This window comes from Balaenoptera ricei, chromosome 11 (genome assembly GCF_028023285.1).
Source record: "Balaenoptera ricei isolate mBalRic1 chromosome 11, mBalRic1.hap2, whole genome shotgun sequence".
Lineage (NCBI taxonomy): Eukaryota > Metazoa > Chordata > Mammalia > Artiodactyla > Balaenopteridae > Balaenoptera > Balaenoptera ricei.
Window position 1 is genome coordinate 67,820,131 of NC_082649.1, and position 13,674 is coordinate 67,833,804.

The 13,674-nt window shown below is 58.1% G+C and overlaps 1 protein-coding gene across 17 annotated transcripts; it reads right to left on the bottom strand.

Moving 5' to 3' along the window:
• Positions 1-1,977: 1,977 nt before the first annotated feature.
• On the bottom strand, positions 1,978-13,558 carry USP19 (ubiquitin specific peptidase 19). Of its 17 annotated transcripts, none has more exons than XM_059939611.1 (27): positions 13,389-13,556; positions 11,611-11,873; positions 11,309-11,347; positions 11,009-11,137; positions 10,789-10,922; positions 10,413-10,712; positions 10,080-10,296; positions 9,793-9,949; positions 9,607-9,678; positions 9,376-9,491; positions 9,053-9,267; positions 8,775-8,970; positions 8,563-8,696; positions 8,295-8,453; positions 8,100-8,210; positions 7,503-7,613; positions 7,317-7,418; positions 6,411-6,551; positions 6,197-6,315; positions 5,841-5,978; positions 5,415-5,728; positions 5,199-5,309; positions 4,894-5,110; positions 4,658-4,810; positions 4,396-4,556; positions 4,136-4,314; positions 1,978-2,467 (listed from the first exon to the last, which is right to left on the bottom strand). In XM_059939611.1, the coding sequence occupies exons 2-27, from the start codon at positions 11,735-11,737 to the stop codon at positions 2,351-2,353; spliced, it is 3,969 nt and encodes a 1,322-aa protein (XP_059795594.1). In that variant the 5' UTR covers positions 11,738-11,873; positions 13,389-13,556; the 3' UTR covers positions 1,978-2,350. The 17 variants fall into 17 exon arrangements, with proteins under 17 accessions (XP_059795594.1, XP_059795591.1, XP_059795588.1 ...); XM_059939608.1 differs by having other exon boundaries at positions 9,053-9,273; XM_059939605.1 differs by having other exon boundaries at positions 9,053-9,273; positions 10,074-10,296.
• Positions 13,559-13,674: the final 116 nt, after the last annotated feature.

The window sequence follows — 13,674 nt, forward strand, 5'->3', positions numbered from 1 at the left end:
GAACCATAGCCACGCCAGCCCTGTGCTGAGTCCACAGCTGCAGGTGTCTAGCTCACCATAAAGATGCCTAAGATGAGCAGAGTACCTAATGCCCCCCAAGGATTCATTACAGCACCATGACCACCAACACTAAGTCCTGCAGGTCTAGTGATGGCCCCCTCAGTGGGGTCAGGGCCTGTACCCTCTTCCCTGGTTCCCTCGTAGTGCTGACCCTGTGGCTCCATGTCACAGGATGAGGCAGTTGCCCCTACCAAGAATGCCACAAGTAGCAGTGGCAAGCCAGCCAGCCCTCTGGAGCCCTTTGACTTGCACAGAGCAGAGCCATGAAGTTGGATGGGTGCATCCCTGGGGGACTGGCTTGCTTGCATAAGCCTCTGGCACTACTTCAAGGAAAATCAAGAAAACAATGAACAAGGAGAAAAGCCAGGGAGCAGCCAGGAAGGCCCAGCTGTGGCATGGGAAGAGGCAGGGTCCAATAGCCAGACCTACGGACAAGTCCCTGTGGCACAGGCTGACGCACAGAAGCAGCAGTGGCCACAGTGCTGAGGGCCATGGCAGCCTTGTGCAAATGCCCCAGAAGGGTAATATGGCAGGCTCAGCAGCAGCAGGGCTATGGTCAGAGGTGGACAGAGCCCCTTGAGTAGTGCATCCAGCACATGCAGATCACCAGTGGCCAGACACTTGGGGCTGCACACAGTGAAGGCCCAGTACAATCCTGTTGCAGCCCATGCCTAGCAGCCCCTCCAGCAGTGTGCCAGCACCAACACCCAGCTTGGCAATTCCACCATTACTGCAGGGCCTCACAGCCAGCAGTCCAGGCCCCTCTCCATGGCCAGCAACCCCACATGGCCCTTGTGCTGTTGTCCCAATAGAAAAAATCGACACTGGTCACAAGTCTAGCTCTCTCCAGGAGCTCCTTCTGCTCTCCACCACCCCTAACTCCCTAACTCCAGCCAAGGAGTACTAGCAGGGCCCACAGGCTGAGCTTTTTGTAATACTGACCCCTCAGGCTTGGGGGCAAGATGGACCTGCCAGAATCCTGCCCCACCCCTGCCTGCCTTACACTCTTTCTGGCTTACCTGAACACCTGCCTCAGGAGTACCTTTGCTCCCCATCTCCCCCCAGCTGGAGATGCCCAATCCTAACCCCAAGCAGTTGAAGAGAAGAGGCAGCGTTATCCATGAAGAGAGGCACGGAGGCTTCTCACAAGACTTGCCCTTGCGGTATGTGTACACAAGGCAAGCCTGCTGGGACAAGCCTGCAAACCCACTGTGGGTAAACAGCCTGGGGCAGTTGCCAGAAGCCAAAATTTCAGGGAATCAAGGGAAGAAATGGCCTGGCAGGACCCCACACCCTCCCTCCGACAGGAAGCCAGCTAAGATTAGCTCTGGTCCTCTCTGCCTGTCCTTTTGGAGCAGGGTCTCCTTTCCCACAGCAGTTTTTTCCTGCTCTGTTCTCCCAAGGGATCCAGATGGTTTTCAAACTACAGCAAAGAAAGACCTGAGAAGAGAAAAGGAGAAAAGAGACTTCTCTCCACCCCCAAGTACTTCCTATTCCCCAAAAAGTCCTTCCTGACCTGCTGTTTGGTTGTCAGCCCCAGGCTGCTCCAATGCCTGCACCTTTTACCCCACGCTGTCAGCTTCTGGAGCTTCATTTGGTACACTCCACCCCTTGGGTGTGAGGTACCAACAATGTTACCAACCATAGCTGCCTCCATGTGGGACCCAGAACCAGTGGGATCAAAGGGCAGGGGTCAGGCCCCAAAGAGCTGATGGCAGTGGGGGCTTCCCAACCCAAAGGGCCTGAACTGGAACCTCATCATCTCTCCTCAGACCAGAGCACTTCCAGGGTCTTTAACACACTGACACACACACACTGACACACACACACACACACACACACACACACACACATACACACACACAGATGTTGGGAAGGGGAGGTAGTCACAGCACCTGGTGTATCACAGTGACTAAGTCTGCTTATTTGTCATTTATTTTTAAAATATATTTAAACAGCAGCAATCACTTCCAAAATGCAAAAAAAAAAAAAATTACAATTTTTAGAATAAAATTATAATGTTTATAATGCGAGTCAGAAAGAATTGAAGGTACAACTGAGAATCAAATCACGCAGCACTGGGCATGGCAGGAGAAGCCAAGGCCCACTGGCTGGGGGGTCAAGTTGACAAGAGGTCCCAACCAGTGAGGTTTCCACCCTCAAATTATACCCCCCCAACTCCCCATTGACGAAGCCAGTGTTCTCTAGGTTAGAGAAGGAGAAGCGTCAAAGAGCTGGCCCTCTGTGGGGGAATCCCCCAAACCCAGTCCCCCCACCAGCCAGGGACCTGCTAATCGACCTCCTCCATGTTGCTGTAGGTGGGGGCTGGGCGGTCCACAGGGGGGGCGAAGCGTTCAGGGGCTGTCCGCGTGGGGGCCACCTCGGGGGCCTGGCCAGGGCCTAGTCCCTGCAACAGAATATGAGGACAGGGGTTGGGGGCTGCCCAGTATGCCGCCTGGCATCCCGGGGGTGCTGGCTTGGAGCCCTGGCACCCAAGGGAGGGCCCCAAGGCAGGCGCAGACAGCAGCGGCATTGAGACAGAGAGACGAGATCAGCCTGAACAGTCTCGCTTTATTAACACTTTAAATACAGGAAGCTGCTTGGGCAGGGCTAAGCCCCAGGCCAAGGGTAGGAGCAGTAGGACAAACGGACAGACAGCTGGAAGGGATACCCACCCTAGGATGCTCTGCCCCTGCAGGAGCCACAGTCCCCACCCTCTCCCCTCAAATGCACACACTGAGGCCCAAGCCCAGAGTTGGTCCCCGCCACAGAGGCAGGCATGGCCTGGTGGGCAGGTAGGTAGGCCAGCTCACAGCAGCTGCCTGCAGGTGAGCTCATCTCCAGGGACTCTGGGATACCAGAGGATAGAACACGTTGAGCACGAGGGCCACCAAAGCTGCCACGGTGCCCAGAACAAAGTATCGGAGACAGCCCTCGTCTGGTGTGGTAGGGCCACGTGGCGGGGGGCCCACCCAATCCTGGGGCCCCCAGGGACCCAGGGGCGCAGGCCCCTCGGGTACCGGCTCCTCCTCGGCCTCCAGCTCCTGCCAAATCCGGGAAGCCTACGGTGTGCGGAAACGGCCATCAGCACCCAGGGCGGGGGTGAGGGGATAGGGGGACCCAGTGTCCCCAAGACCCCTGGCCATGACAGTCCCGCCCAAGGTAACCGGCGCTAACCCCCTACATCCCAGGTCAAGCGGCAGAGAGGTGGGCAGGCAGGAGCCAAGTGGGCCATTTGCAGGGTTGTCTAGATGGAGAGCACCACAGTGGGCGAATCTTGATAGCATTTTGGCCTCAAGAAGCTCCCCAATCGACATGCAACTTCCCCACGGGGGTGGGGTGGGGGTGGGGGTGGGGGTGAGGGTTAGCTGGTCAGTTTTTTAGCCCAGGCTTCCCACAGAGGAGACTGGCTCATGGAGGACAGAGCTGCCAACCCCAGAGTCATCTCCTGGCTCCCTCCCACCTACATCCAGATCCTGATCACTGTCTGAGTCTGAGCATAGAGGGCTCAAGGGAGGAGAGGACAGCAAGGAGACCAGTCCAGAAAACAGCTGCGGATGTGCCCACCAACCAGGCCTATGGCATCCCATGTCAGTAAGAGAGACAGAAGATCCCGAAGGCACAGTGGGGACAAAAGCTCACCTCAGAGAGGGTGACGGCCACAGTAGGCTATGGCCTGCTGGATAGGCCCTGTCCTGAGTGCACATCAGAACACAGGGACGATCACAAGTGAGGGTCTGTGGGCTAGCATGTGGGAAGTGTGCAGAGGGAAAGTTGGGAGGTGTTAGGTACAGTCTGTTCACACCACTGTACCCAGTGAAATTTGGAGCAGCTACTTGGCCCGTAGCCTATGCACACACCAATGGCAGCGTGTTGCTCTGTGTGTACCTCTGTAAGTGTCCCTGCAGCCTGGGAATCGCTCTGGCTAAGGCTTTGATGTAAAGGAACCCTGTCTGTGACTCTTAAAAATCCCAAGGTTCCAGGGGCCTAGGGCTGTAGGAGAGGAAGCTGTGCCCTACCCCCGCCCATCTGTGAGTTGGGCCCCACTAGCCTGAGCAGCCTCCCCGTGCCTCACCTGGCTGGCAGCAGACTCAGCTGCAGGGCCTAGGTCTGGGTGGTGTTCAGAGTGACCTGCCCGGGGGGGCCTCTCCACAGGAGAGTTCCGCCGGCGGTAGAAGAGTACATAGGCATAACGCGTCACGACCTGGCTCTCGTCTACCGTTGTCACCGTGCTGTCATCAAACAAGCGCCAGCCTATAGCAAGGTGGGAAGAGTGTGAACATACCCTGCACCAACACCCCTACCATCTATCCTGCTGGCTGCGTGTGCCCTCACCCACGTCGCTGCGCTGGCTGCTGCGATCATTGGGCAGGCGCGCACAGGCAGTGTAGTGGCCACCGATCATGCCTCCATAGTGGTTGATGACAGCATACAGGTCATAGCTGGGCAGCTGCTCCTCTTTCTGACCGATACAGAACTTGCTCAGGTCCAGGTTCCTGTGGTACCAGCCAGAGAGAGGTGAGACAGTCAACAGGTGCCCTGGATGCCGACCTTGGCCCCCATGCCCTGACTACAGTCACAAGGGCCCACTGCTCACCGAACAGGGAACTCCACCAAGTCATTGATCTTGTCACGCCAGATGAAACTGCGAAAGGAGAAGCGCTTGAGCTGCACGATGAGCACATTCGGCAGGCGCCACAGCAACAGCTGCTTGGAGGCCTCGCGGTGTTGTTTGCATTGCGGGCAGTACCTGACAGGGGACAGAGGCGGAGTCAAGACCAACAGACCTCCACTCCACTCTTCCCCACTACCTGCCTGCTGCCCTGTCCTCACCAAGCCTCCTCAGGTGCCAGCACCTCAGGCCGCGTGAAGAGGTTCAGACACTGGTCCAGAGTGAAGTGGCCAGCACGGGCAGCCTCACCAGCAGAGCCTGGATCCTCAGCATATTCCAGCTCCTTGGAGGCTACCAACACAAACTCCTGCAGGCGCTCGTTGTTCCGCCAGACTAGAGCCAGGCTGCAGTCATCACCCAGCTCTAGTGGGGTGTCTCCTGGAAATGGGCAGGGAAGGGAATCATGCAGCTGTGGAGAGCAGCCAGCCCAACCCACGCCAGGGGTCCCTCCCACGGCCTCAGACACCTTTGTCCTCTAGCCGCTGCTCTCGGTTGGATGCATCAATTCTATAGATAAAGAACTGGGGTGTGTGGGAATTCATGGCTTCACTTGGGTGTTGGTACCCAGGCACAGCAGCTGTGAAAGAACATGATAATCAGAGCTTTCCTGTCTACCAGAGCCTAAACAAGCTTCCCCCAACCTCCCCTACCCCAGCTCCAGAGCCTTTCACCAGACTTTTACCTTCAGGCCGGGACACCCTCTCACCAGCAGGCAAGGAGCCAACTTCAATGGGCCCACTGGCCAGCATCTCAGAAGAAACTCCACTGGTGCTGGGCACAGGGCCCCGATCAGGGGATGCCCAGTCCCGGGGGACCCCTGTGTCCCCCTCAGCCACAGGGGTCACCAACTGGAGCTCCGGTGGCTGAACAGGGTCCCTGTCATTGTCCCCAGCCTCCAGGGAGCTAGTGGACAGCAGTGTGGCACAGCCAGGGCCCTGGGACTCCAAGGCCATGCGGCCAGGCTGGAAGGGTGGCTGGAACACACTCACAGAGTACCTGGTAACAGGCAGCAAAAGCAAGTAAGAATCCAGACCAACGTGTCCGGCACCTCTGCACTCCACCCCCACCCCCCACCTACCCCACCTTAATCCAAACACTGGGCACTTACCGGGCATAGCCCTCTAGCAGCTGAGCAAGACGGGCATAAGTGAGGCGTGAGGCAGGTACACTGACCAGGAAGGGGTAGCCAATGTTCTCAGGGCGGCAGAGGCCCTTATGGTCAGGCCAATGGGTTTTCTGACAGAGCCTGGAGAGAAAGAGGAGGTAAGACTAGGGCCTTAGCCCCACCTCTACACTAGGGCTAGACCAAGGAACTGGGTATGCCAGCCCTGCCTCCCCCGGGGTCTGGTAGAGTGGGGTGGCAGGTAGAGGGCTTAAAATATATGTGCCTTTATGTGGAGAAGAGGTAGGGCAGCAAGTGGAAGGTGGAGAGGAGGGACGGGGGGAGACCACGGGAGTCCTCACTGGTTGCAGTAGCCCACGCGGTAGCAACGGGTACAGCGCTTCAGCTTCTCATCCTCTGACTGCTGCTTCCGCTGGCAGGCTGCACACTTGGAGATGGGGATGCTGGGCACCTGGGGGCGCTAGGGTGGGTCGTCTGCCTCAGTGAGGCCAGGCCAGGCAGGAATGCCCCCCTCCCCCATCAGGGCCCTGTGCCATCAGGTTGGCCCCCACTCACCTGCTGCACCTCTAGCACCACCACCCGCTCCTTAGCCAACTCTGGGGATAGCAGCTCGAAGCAGAGGAGCGTGTCGGAAGGTGACACAGTGTCCAGTGAGTGGGAGGGCAAAAACACACGGTGGAAGCGATTCTTAATCACCTGGGGACAGAGGACACACAGATCCTATGTGAGGACAAGCCCTTTCCCTGGCCCTGTCCCAAAGCACAAGAAGAAGACCTGACCTTGATCTTGGGTCAATGGGGGCCGGGTTGGGGATTGTGGCCCAAAAGAAGTATATGCCTCTGCTGGCCCCAGCCTCAGTGCCCAATGGAATAAGGAGCCTGGTGCATCACAGAGCATGAAAAGACCAGGATTGGGGCAGGTATCAACCATACCAGCTCTCCACACCAAGGGCCTCTACCCTGCTGTCAACCAGTGGGCCCTGTTGAGACTGCGCCATGGTTACTATGGAGGGGCCACATTCAAGGAGGCATCTCCCTACCTCTACCCCCATGAGGTAAAGGACACTACCAGGCAGCAGGCTAGGAACCTTTGGGGAAAACCGGCACACAGATCTGGGAAAACAGGAGGGAGAAGCAGAATGGATGGAGAACGTCTATAGCTGGTGGATGGCTAGTCCTGCAGCTCAAGCTCCTTGTCTGAAGAAGGAAGAGCAGCTGGGGGCCAACAACAAAAGGGGGAATAAATCCAGATGATGGCTGGGAACTGAGGACATCTCAGTTACATAGCCCAAATGCCTGGTTTCAACCATGCCTCAACCAATAGCACCCCACCTGTCTCTGTGCAGTCACATGCACGTTTGTGTGTACACGTACAGATGCTAATGATCGTACACACGTATCTGCGCGCTGCAAACACAGACACGTGTCCATGCGCGTAAGAGCCTTGGAAAGACAGACACACCTCAGCCAGACGCAGGTTTTCAGGCTTCACGTGGACACTCTGAGACAGGGAGTCCAACACTTCACTTGCACTGGAGTTCTCCTTGCTGATGCTCACCAGAAACTGTGGTGACAAGAGTACAGGGTCCATGGTGGGAGGTAGGCCAGGGTCTCTGCGAGAGCCCAGCAATACGGGCTGACTCCTCACCTTGACGGGCTTGCTGTGGGGCTCCCGGGCAAAATAGAAGATAGGGAGAACCTTTTGCTTCTGTGGCAAAGGCACCGGCAGGTACAGGAACGGGTCAAAAGTGATGGAGACCTGCAAATGTACAGTTGCCACTGGGTGGCCACAGAGGGAGTGGGGGGCAGGATGCTTGTGCCCTGAGAGCCCAATCCACACCCTTGGATGGCTCTCAGGGTCTCACAGCCAACCAGCAAATTCTCAGGCTTGACAACACTAGGTGCACCAGGAGAACCATTAGGAGAGAACAATCCCTGTTTCTGGTAGTTGAGGCCTTCCTCAGCCAAGCCACTTTAACCATCTGCCCCTCATTTGCACACCTTGTGCCTTTCCAATCTTACCCATCCCCACCCCACCTTACATCACCCAAACATCACTTTTACCTCAGTCAGGAAGCCTACCAAGCCTGACCTCTGCAGCCCACACAGGGCCTAAGGCCTCCCCCTCACCTTCTTTGCCCAAATGTTGCCCTGCAACACCTAAAGATGCACATGCCTCTGACCCCATTCTGACCAGGCTAGATAGGACAAGCTGGGGGTGTCTTTCTAGGAGAGTCCGTCACACCTTTGCGCACACGGGGCACACCAGCTTCGACTTGTACTGGCCCTGGAATAGGTCCACGATGAAAGAGTCATTCCTCATCTTGTGCCGCTGCCAGGCTTCCTCAGCTACCACCTGAAGAGCAGAGTGGTGAGAACAGAAGAGACCTGGGGACTGGGACGTGCATGAGACATGCCCACCTCCGCCCCCAACTCCGACCTCATCAGGTCGCCCATCTGAGTCCACGGTCTCCGTGTAGGGCTTATTCTGAATACGGTTCAAGTCCTCGTGCAGCCCATCCAGCAGGAAAGCCATGAACTCCTGGGCATCGTGCTGTGCGTAGCCTGTGAACTGGCTGGCCTTGCTCGCCACAATGGCCTGGAAGCAGGAGCAAGATGTGAGCATGGAGCCCCAGCAGCTACCATGCACCCAGCTGGCTGGCCCTTCCCACCCTCTCCAGCCAAGGGTAGGAGTGGTCACAGATCACCTTCAACTTGGAGGGCTGGAAGGCATGATGGGTTCCCTTCCACAGTGCCCGGAGCAGCACAGCAAAGCCGATGGCCAGACGCCCACCAGTCCCCAGTGGGTTGTTGTAGTTGATCTCGGCCTCAAAGGAGCGGTCTAGGGACAGCAACCAAGTAGAGGTGTGAGCAGAGGAAGATATCCCCCATCCCCGGGGCTCCAAGCCCCCGTTCTCACCGTGGAAGAAGTCCCGCAGCTCCCGAGTATTGGATAGAGACTGAATGACGCTGTTCATGAAACAGGTGTTGCCTAGATTGACAAGGCCAGTGAAGCCCGGCAGACACACCTTCTTCTCTTCCTCCTCCTCTTCCTCCACGCTGTCTCCACTCACCGGGCTGTGGGGCATTGGAGGCACCATACATGTGGGCTTGGGCTGTGGGAGTAAGAGCGGCATGAGAGAGCAGCCCTGGGCTCTCCAGCCTTCATCATTGGCCCTCCCCACCCAGGATTCTCACCGATGCCAGGTGTGGCTCTGGCTTTGGGGCTGCATGCTCCATGGGGGTGCGGGCTACCACACCATCTAGGCCTGTGTCCTCAGATCGAGCCTTGGGTTTCTCCTTCTCCACAGCCCGGGCTTCCTCCTGGCCTGTCAGGGGGTGGGGGGTACCTCCCGGTGGGGTTGAATCCAGAGGGGTTGGACCTGTCGGCACGGCTACCTTTGCACCACCCACTGCACCTTAAAAAGGGGGAATGGTGGGGCTGGTGGTTAGCAGCATGTGGCACGGGGTGGGGGTCTGGGTCATGAGGACTGGGCAATGAAGGGAGCTCGTGTGCAGACCTCGTGCAGCTGGGGCCTCCAGGCCCCCCCAGCGCTGACTCTGCCGCTTACGGAGGCAGATGTCGATACGAGAGGCCGTGAAGCAGAAGGTGCACTGCTCTGGCTCGATCAGGTTCCTGCAGGAAGAGGCTAAACTCAGAAACTTAGGTGGAGGGGATGCAGGGCTAGATGGGTCAGGGGGATGGAGCCCGGGGTGGGACAGGCACAGCGGCGGGGCCGGACACCACCCACCTGAGCTTCACCTGCCAACGGAAGATGGCGTGGGGCCCACAGCCCGGGTGCAGTCTCAGGAAGTTTCCGTCCCTGCAGAGGCAGAGCAGGGGCAGAAGCCAGGAGAAGAGGCAGGAGAAAGAACATGAGACGCAATGTCCTGCCTGAAGCACACTGTCTGCCCTGTGTGTCTGCCCACCCACCCACCTGGTCTGGAAGATAAGCGTGAAGTCCTGCTCGCGGAAAAGCACTCGAGATGTGTCCCTGCAGATTTCCTTCACGTACACGTGCACCACCACTGAGTCCGGCCCCTTCTCATACGAGTCATTCTTGACAAATGCCAGGTTCACCATGGACTCGGGCTCTACGTTGAGACCACATCTCAGCACCACCCAGGACAGGTTCCAGCCTGTTCCTACTCTACTTCCTACCCACCCACCAACCTTGCAACTCAATCTAGAGCTCTGCCTGCCCACCCCCAGCCCCACCTTTACCATCCACCAAGGCTGCAGCATCTGCTGCCACCGCCATCTCCTCTTTGGAACGATCATCTTTCTCAGGGTCTCTGCTCCGAGCCATGACTGGGGACACTGGGTCATTCCTGGGGGCTACTGCCTTCTTTCCTGTCAAAAGTGCTAGATTCTCCTCTGAGCCCAGGAGGCAGGTCTGGGGGTTCAGTGGTGGTACACGGAGCTGTTCCTCAGCCTCAGCCTGTTCATGGCGAGATTATGGGCAGGATCAGCCCTGGGTCTGGCAGGAGGCCCCCCACTGCAGTCCACACCCTTCCCCCTCACCTCCCAACTCCCAAGCAGGCACCCCACTCTCACCTGGGTGGCCGGCTCAGCCAGGAACTGGGGGGCCTCACCTCGGGGTCCAGGGCCATCTCTGGACCCTTCCCCCTCCGGCCCTCTGTGGAGATGCACAGCCCTCTTGGCGCTGGGCCCTGCCTGGGCCCCAGGGCCAGCCCCTGCGCCTACCTCACCACGGCCCTGGGCCCGCTTCTGGTTCCGGGCCTCCTGCTTAGCCCGGCGGGGCTCAGGGCCTGGCTCCAGGGCAACAGGAGACGGCTCCTGCCCATTCTCCTGGCACCGCAGCCCTGGCACCAACTCCTGGGTCCCTAGAGGTTTCTTCTGCCAAAGATACAGCAGTCAGGCCCTGTTAACTACACTGAGTATCCCTACCCTACTCTGCTCTGGAACTTACCAGGAGAGAGGGCCACGTGAGCAGAGGCACCTTCTTGGGCAGTGACAGCTGCAGGAGGCCACCTTTGCGAGCCTGCACTTTGGTGCAAGAACTTTCTATCTCAGCATAGAAAACACCACCCCACTGCCGACCACCTGGCAACAGAGTGGGAGGAGTGAGCTGGGGTAGGGGATATCAAAGGATTCAAGTATACTGCTGGGCTCAAAGCAGATGGACATACCTGGAAGCCGCACCACACAGTCTGTGTCTGTGAAAGCAGCATCTACCTCCTCCAGCCGCAGGGGACCAGCTCCCACACGCAGCTTGACAATCACCTCATCAGCACTCTGCCTCCAATCGAGCAACAACTCTACAGAGGGAGTGTCAAAAAGATTGTGAGGGTCTCCATGAAATTTTGATGGGCGTAAGCAGGTACCAGACACCCAGCCCTAATGCAACTGCTCTAGATAAGGGCTATATGCCCAGTGTCCCCTCCTCTCCCCTAGCACTCTATCATCCAAAAGGCTTATTCATTACTCACCATCTTTGGTCGGCTCCTCCCGAGGAGTGAATGCTGACCCTGACAACAAAGGAAAGAACAGGGAAAGGATGATGGACAGGCAGCCTCCAAGACTCTAACATCCCACCAAACACCATCTTTAGGACTTCAGCCAAGTACCCCAACTTCAAAGCTGAGGCTCTACCCAGCCTGCCATTGGTCCTTCTCTCAGCATCAGACCAGGATGGAAAGAACAGCAAAAAAGTCATCTCCCAATCCCCAATCTGTATGCTCAACAGGAAGGGAGGAAGGGAAGGCCACAAGCACTCCGGGAATGCCACTACCACCTCTCCTAGGATCTCCATCCTTGCTCTCCTGGTTTGCTCGATCCTTCTGCTTCTTCTTACTGGTGGCCTCCTCCAGTCCTGGCGGCCCTCTCCTTGGGCCTGTGGTGCTGGCCCCGCCAGACATCTTGAGCCGCTTGGGTGACAGCCAGAGTGCCCCGGGGTCGGCAACGGTGTCTGGGTCAGGGCTACGGCGCTTTCTTCCTGGCCCAGCTATCTTGGCAACTCTTTGTGGACAAATTCTCCAGCAAGGAACTGACAGCCTAACGAGAAGGGGACAAGTGATTACTACCAAGGCCCAAAATTTGCTCCTTGGTTAGACCCAGGGCTCAGCAACCTGGGACACCTCTAAGCCCACGGAGCAATCTCTCTCTACTACCTGACGTAGCCCTGGATACTCTCAGACTATTCCTAAGGGGAAATAAATAATGCAAGTAGAGGCAACCACTTCTGGCTGAGCCTCCTAGATGCCTGCCATACAGACACACAAAGAGAGAAGCCTCACTGAGGAGGTGTCAGTTCAAGGCAGCCACGGCCTGGGACCAGGCTCCTCCAATCTGGAGAGGAGCCATAGCTCCAGCCCACAGGGCTGGCGCTCTGAGCAGGGTGCTCACTTTTCCTTCACTCTCACTGGCTGCTTAGTCACCACCCGAGAAGTAGGAGGAAGGCAGGAAAGGAGGAGACAGACAATTAAACTGCAGGAGGACCAGGCTCTGTGGCTGAAAACAGGCCCAGCCCAGGTGCTACCACTGCCCAGGCATCATCTTGAGGTTAAGGAGCCCCACCTGCCACCTGCCAGTTCCCACCTTCCTCTGAACCTGCTTCTGTGCACTGCTTGGTTTTTGTTTTTGTTTTTGTTTTCTTACATCTGGAGAGATTCCTCTCTCCAGCTGCTCTCCTATGCAAAGAGGGGCCTGCAAAAGCTAAGGTGAAAAGGGTATTCAGATGTCACATTTCCCTTTCAGCAGCATCTCTGCCTCAGGGTGGGCATGCAGTCTGAGACTGAAACAGACATTATCCCCTTCCTTCCCATGTCCACCCCCTCATCAGCTCTTAGCCAGTTTCTCACAGACCCACCAGTGGATTCTGGGCTGTTTCTCCATCCAAAATAAAGTTCTCAAAACTGAGATAAGGGTGGGGATGAACGAACCATGGATCCAGGACCCCTGGCAGCCTCAGGCATGGCCTGAGACAGTAGTAGGACAGACAGTGACTAGTCTGTGTTCCCCAGAGTGTGAGTGTGTGGGTGTGGGGAGCGGAGGTTTGGCGGGGGACGGGGGGATTCTTCTACGGGTCAGATGTGGGACTGGTGCGCTGGATCTTCAGTGACGACAGGTCCAGAATCGAGGGGTGGACATCTGCCGCCTCTTTGCTCCCAGGCCCCAGCTGAAGGTCGCGTCCCTACCCTCTCCTCCTGGGACGTTGAGGAGGGAAAGGGGCTGCCTAGAGACCCAAGGTGGCCTAATACGGCCGCGCGGGGTTACTGACCACAGACCAGCGCCCCGGCCGGGCTGCGACCCAGCTCCAGCCTCCGAACCCTGGGCCCGCCACCACCTCCTCCAGGAAGCCGCCCTCGCTCGCCGCCAGCCCTCTCCGAGACGGCAGGCCGGCCACAGGCTTTAGTGTAACGGCCCCGCCTGCATCAGTGGGCCCGGCACGCCGCAGGGCTCGAGGGGTGGACACTGGTACGGCCCGTGACCTTGAACAGGTCGCCCCAGGCCCGCGTCTCGGCCTCCCCGCTCCGGCGAGACAGGCGAGCAGCAGCCAGCCCCACTCACCGAGCGAGGCCGCTTCAGCCAGCCCTCTTCGGGCCCTGGCAACCCGCTCTCGGTTCCGGTTCCGGCGTCAGGTCGGTTCCGGTTCCGGCGCGCCCCTCCCCCGTCCCGGCGCCGCCACCACCGCCTCAGCTGCTTGTTTTGTTTCCACTTCCAGTTACGGCCGCGGGTGCCTGAACGCAGAGCTGGTGACGCACTTCCGTTGGGAGCAGGTCCGGGGCGGGCCGAACGGAGGAGGCGGGGCTATGGTGCCTTGGCCTCGGTGGGGCCCTGCTGGTGGCAGCTTGTA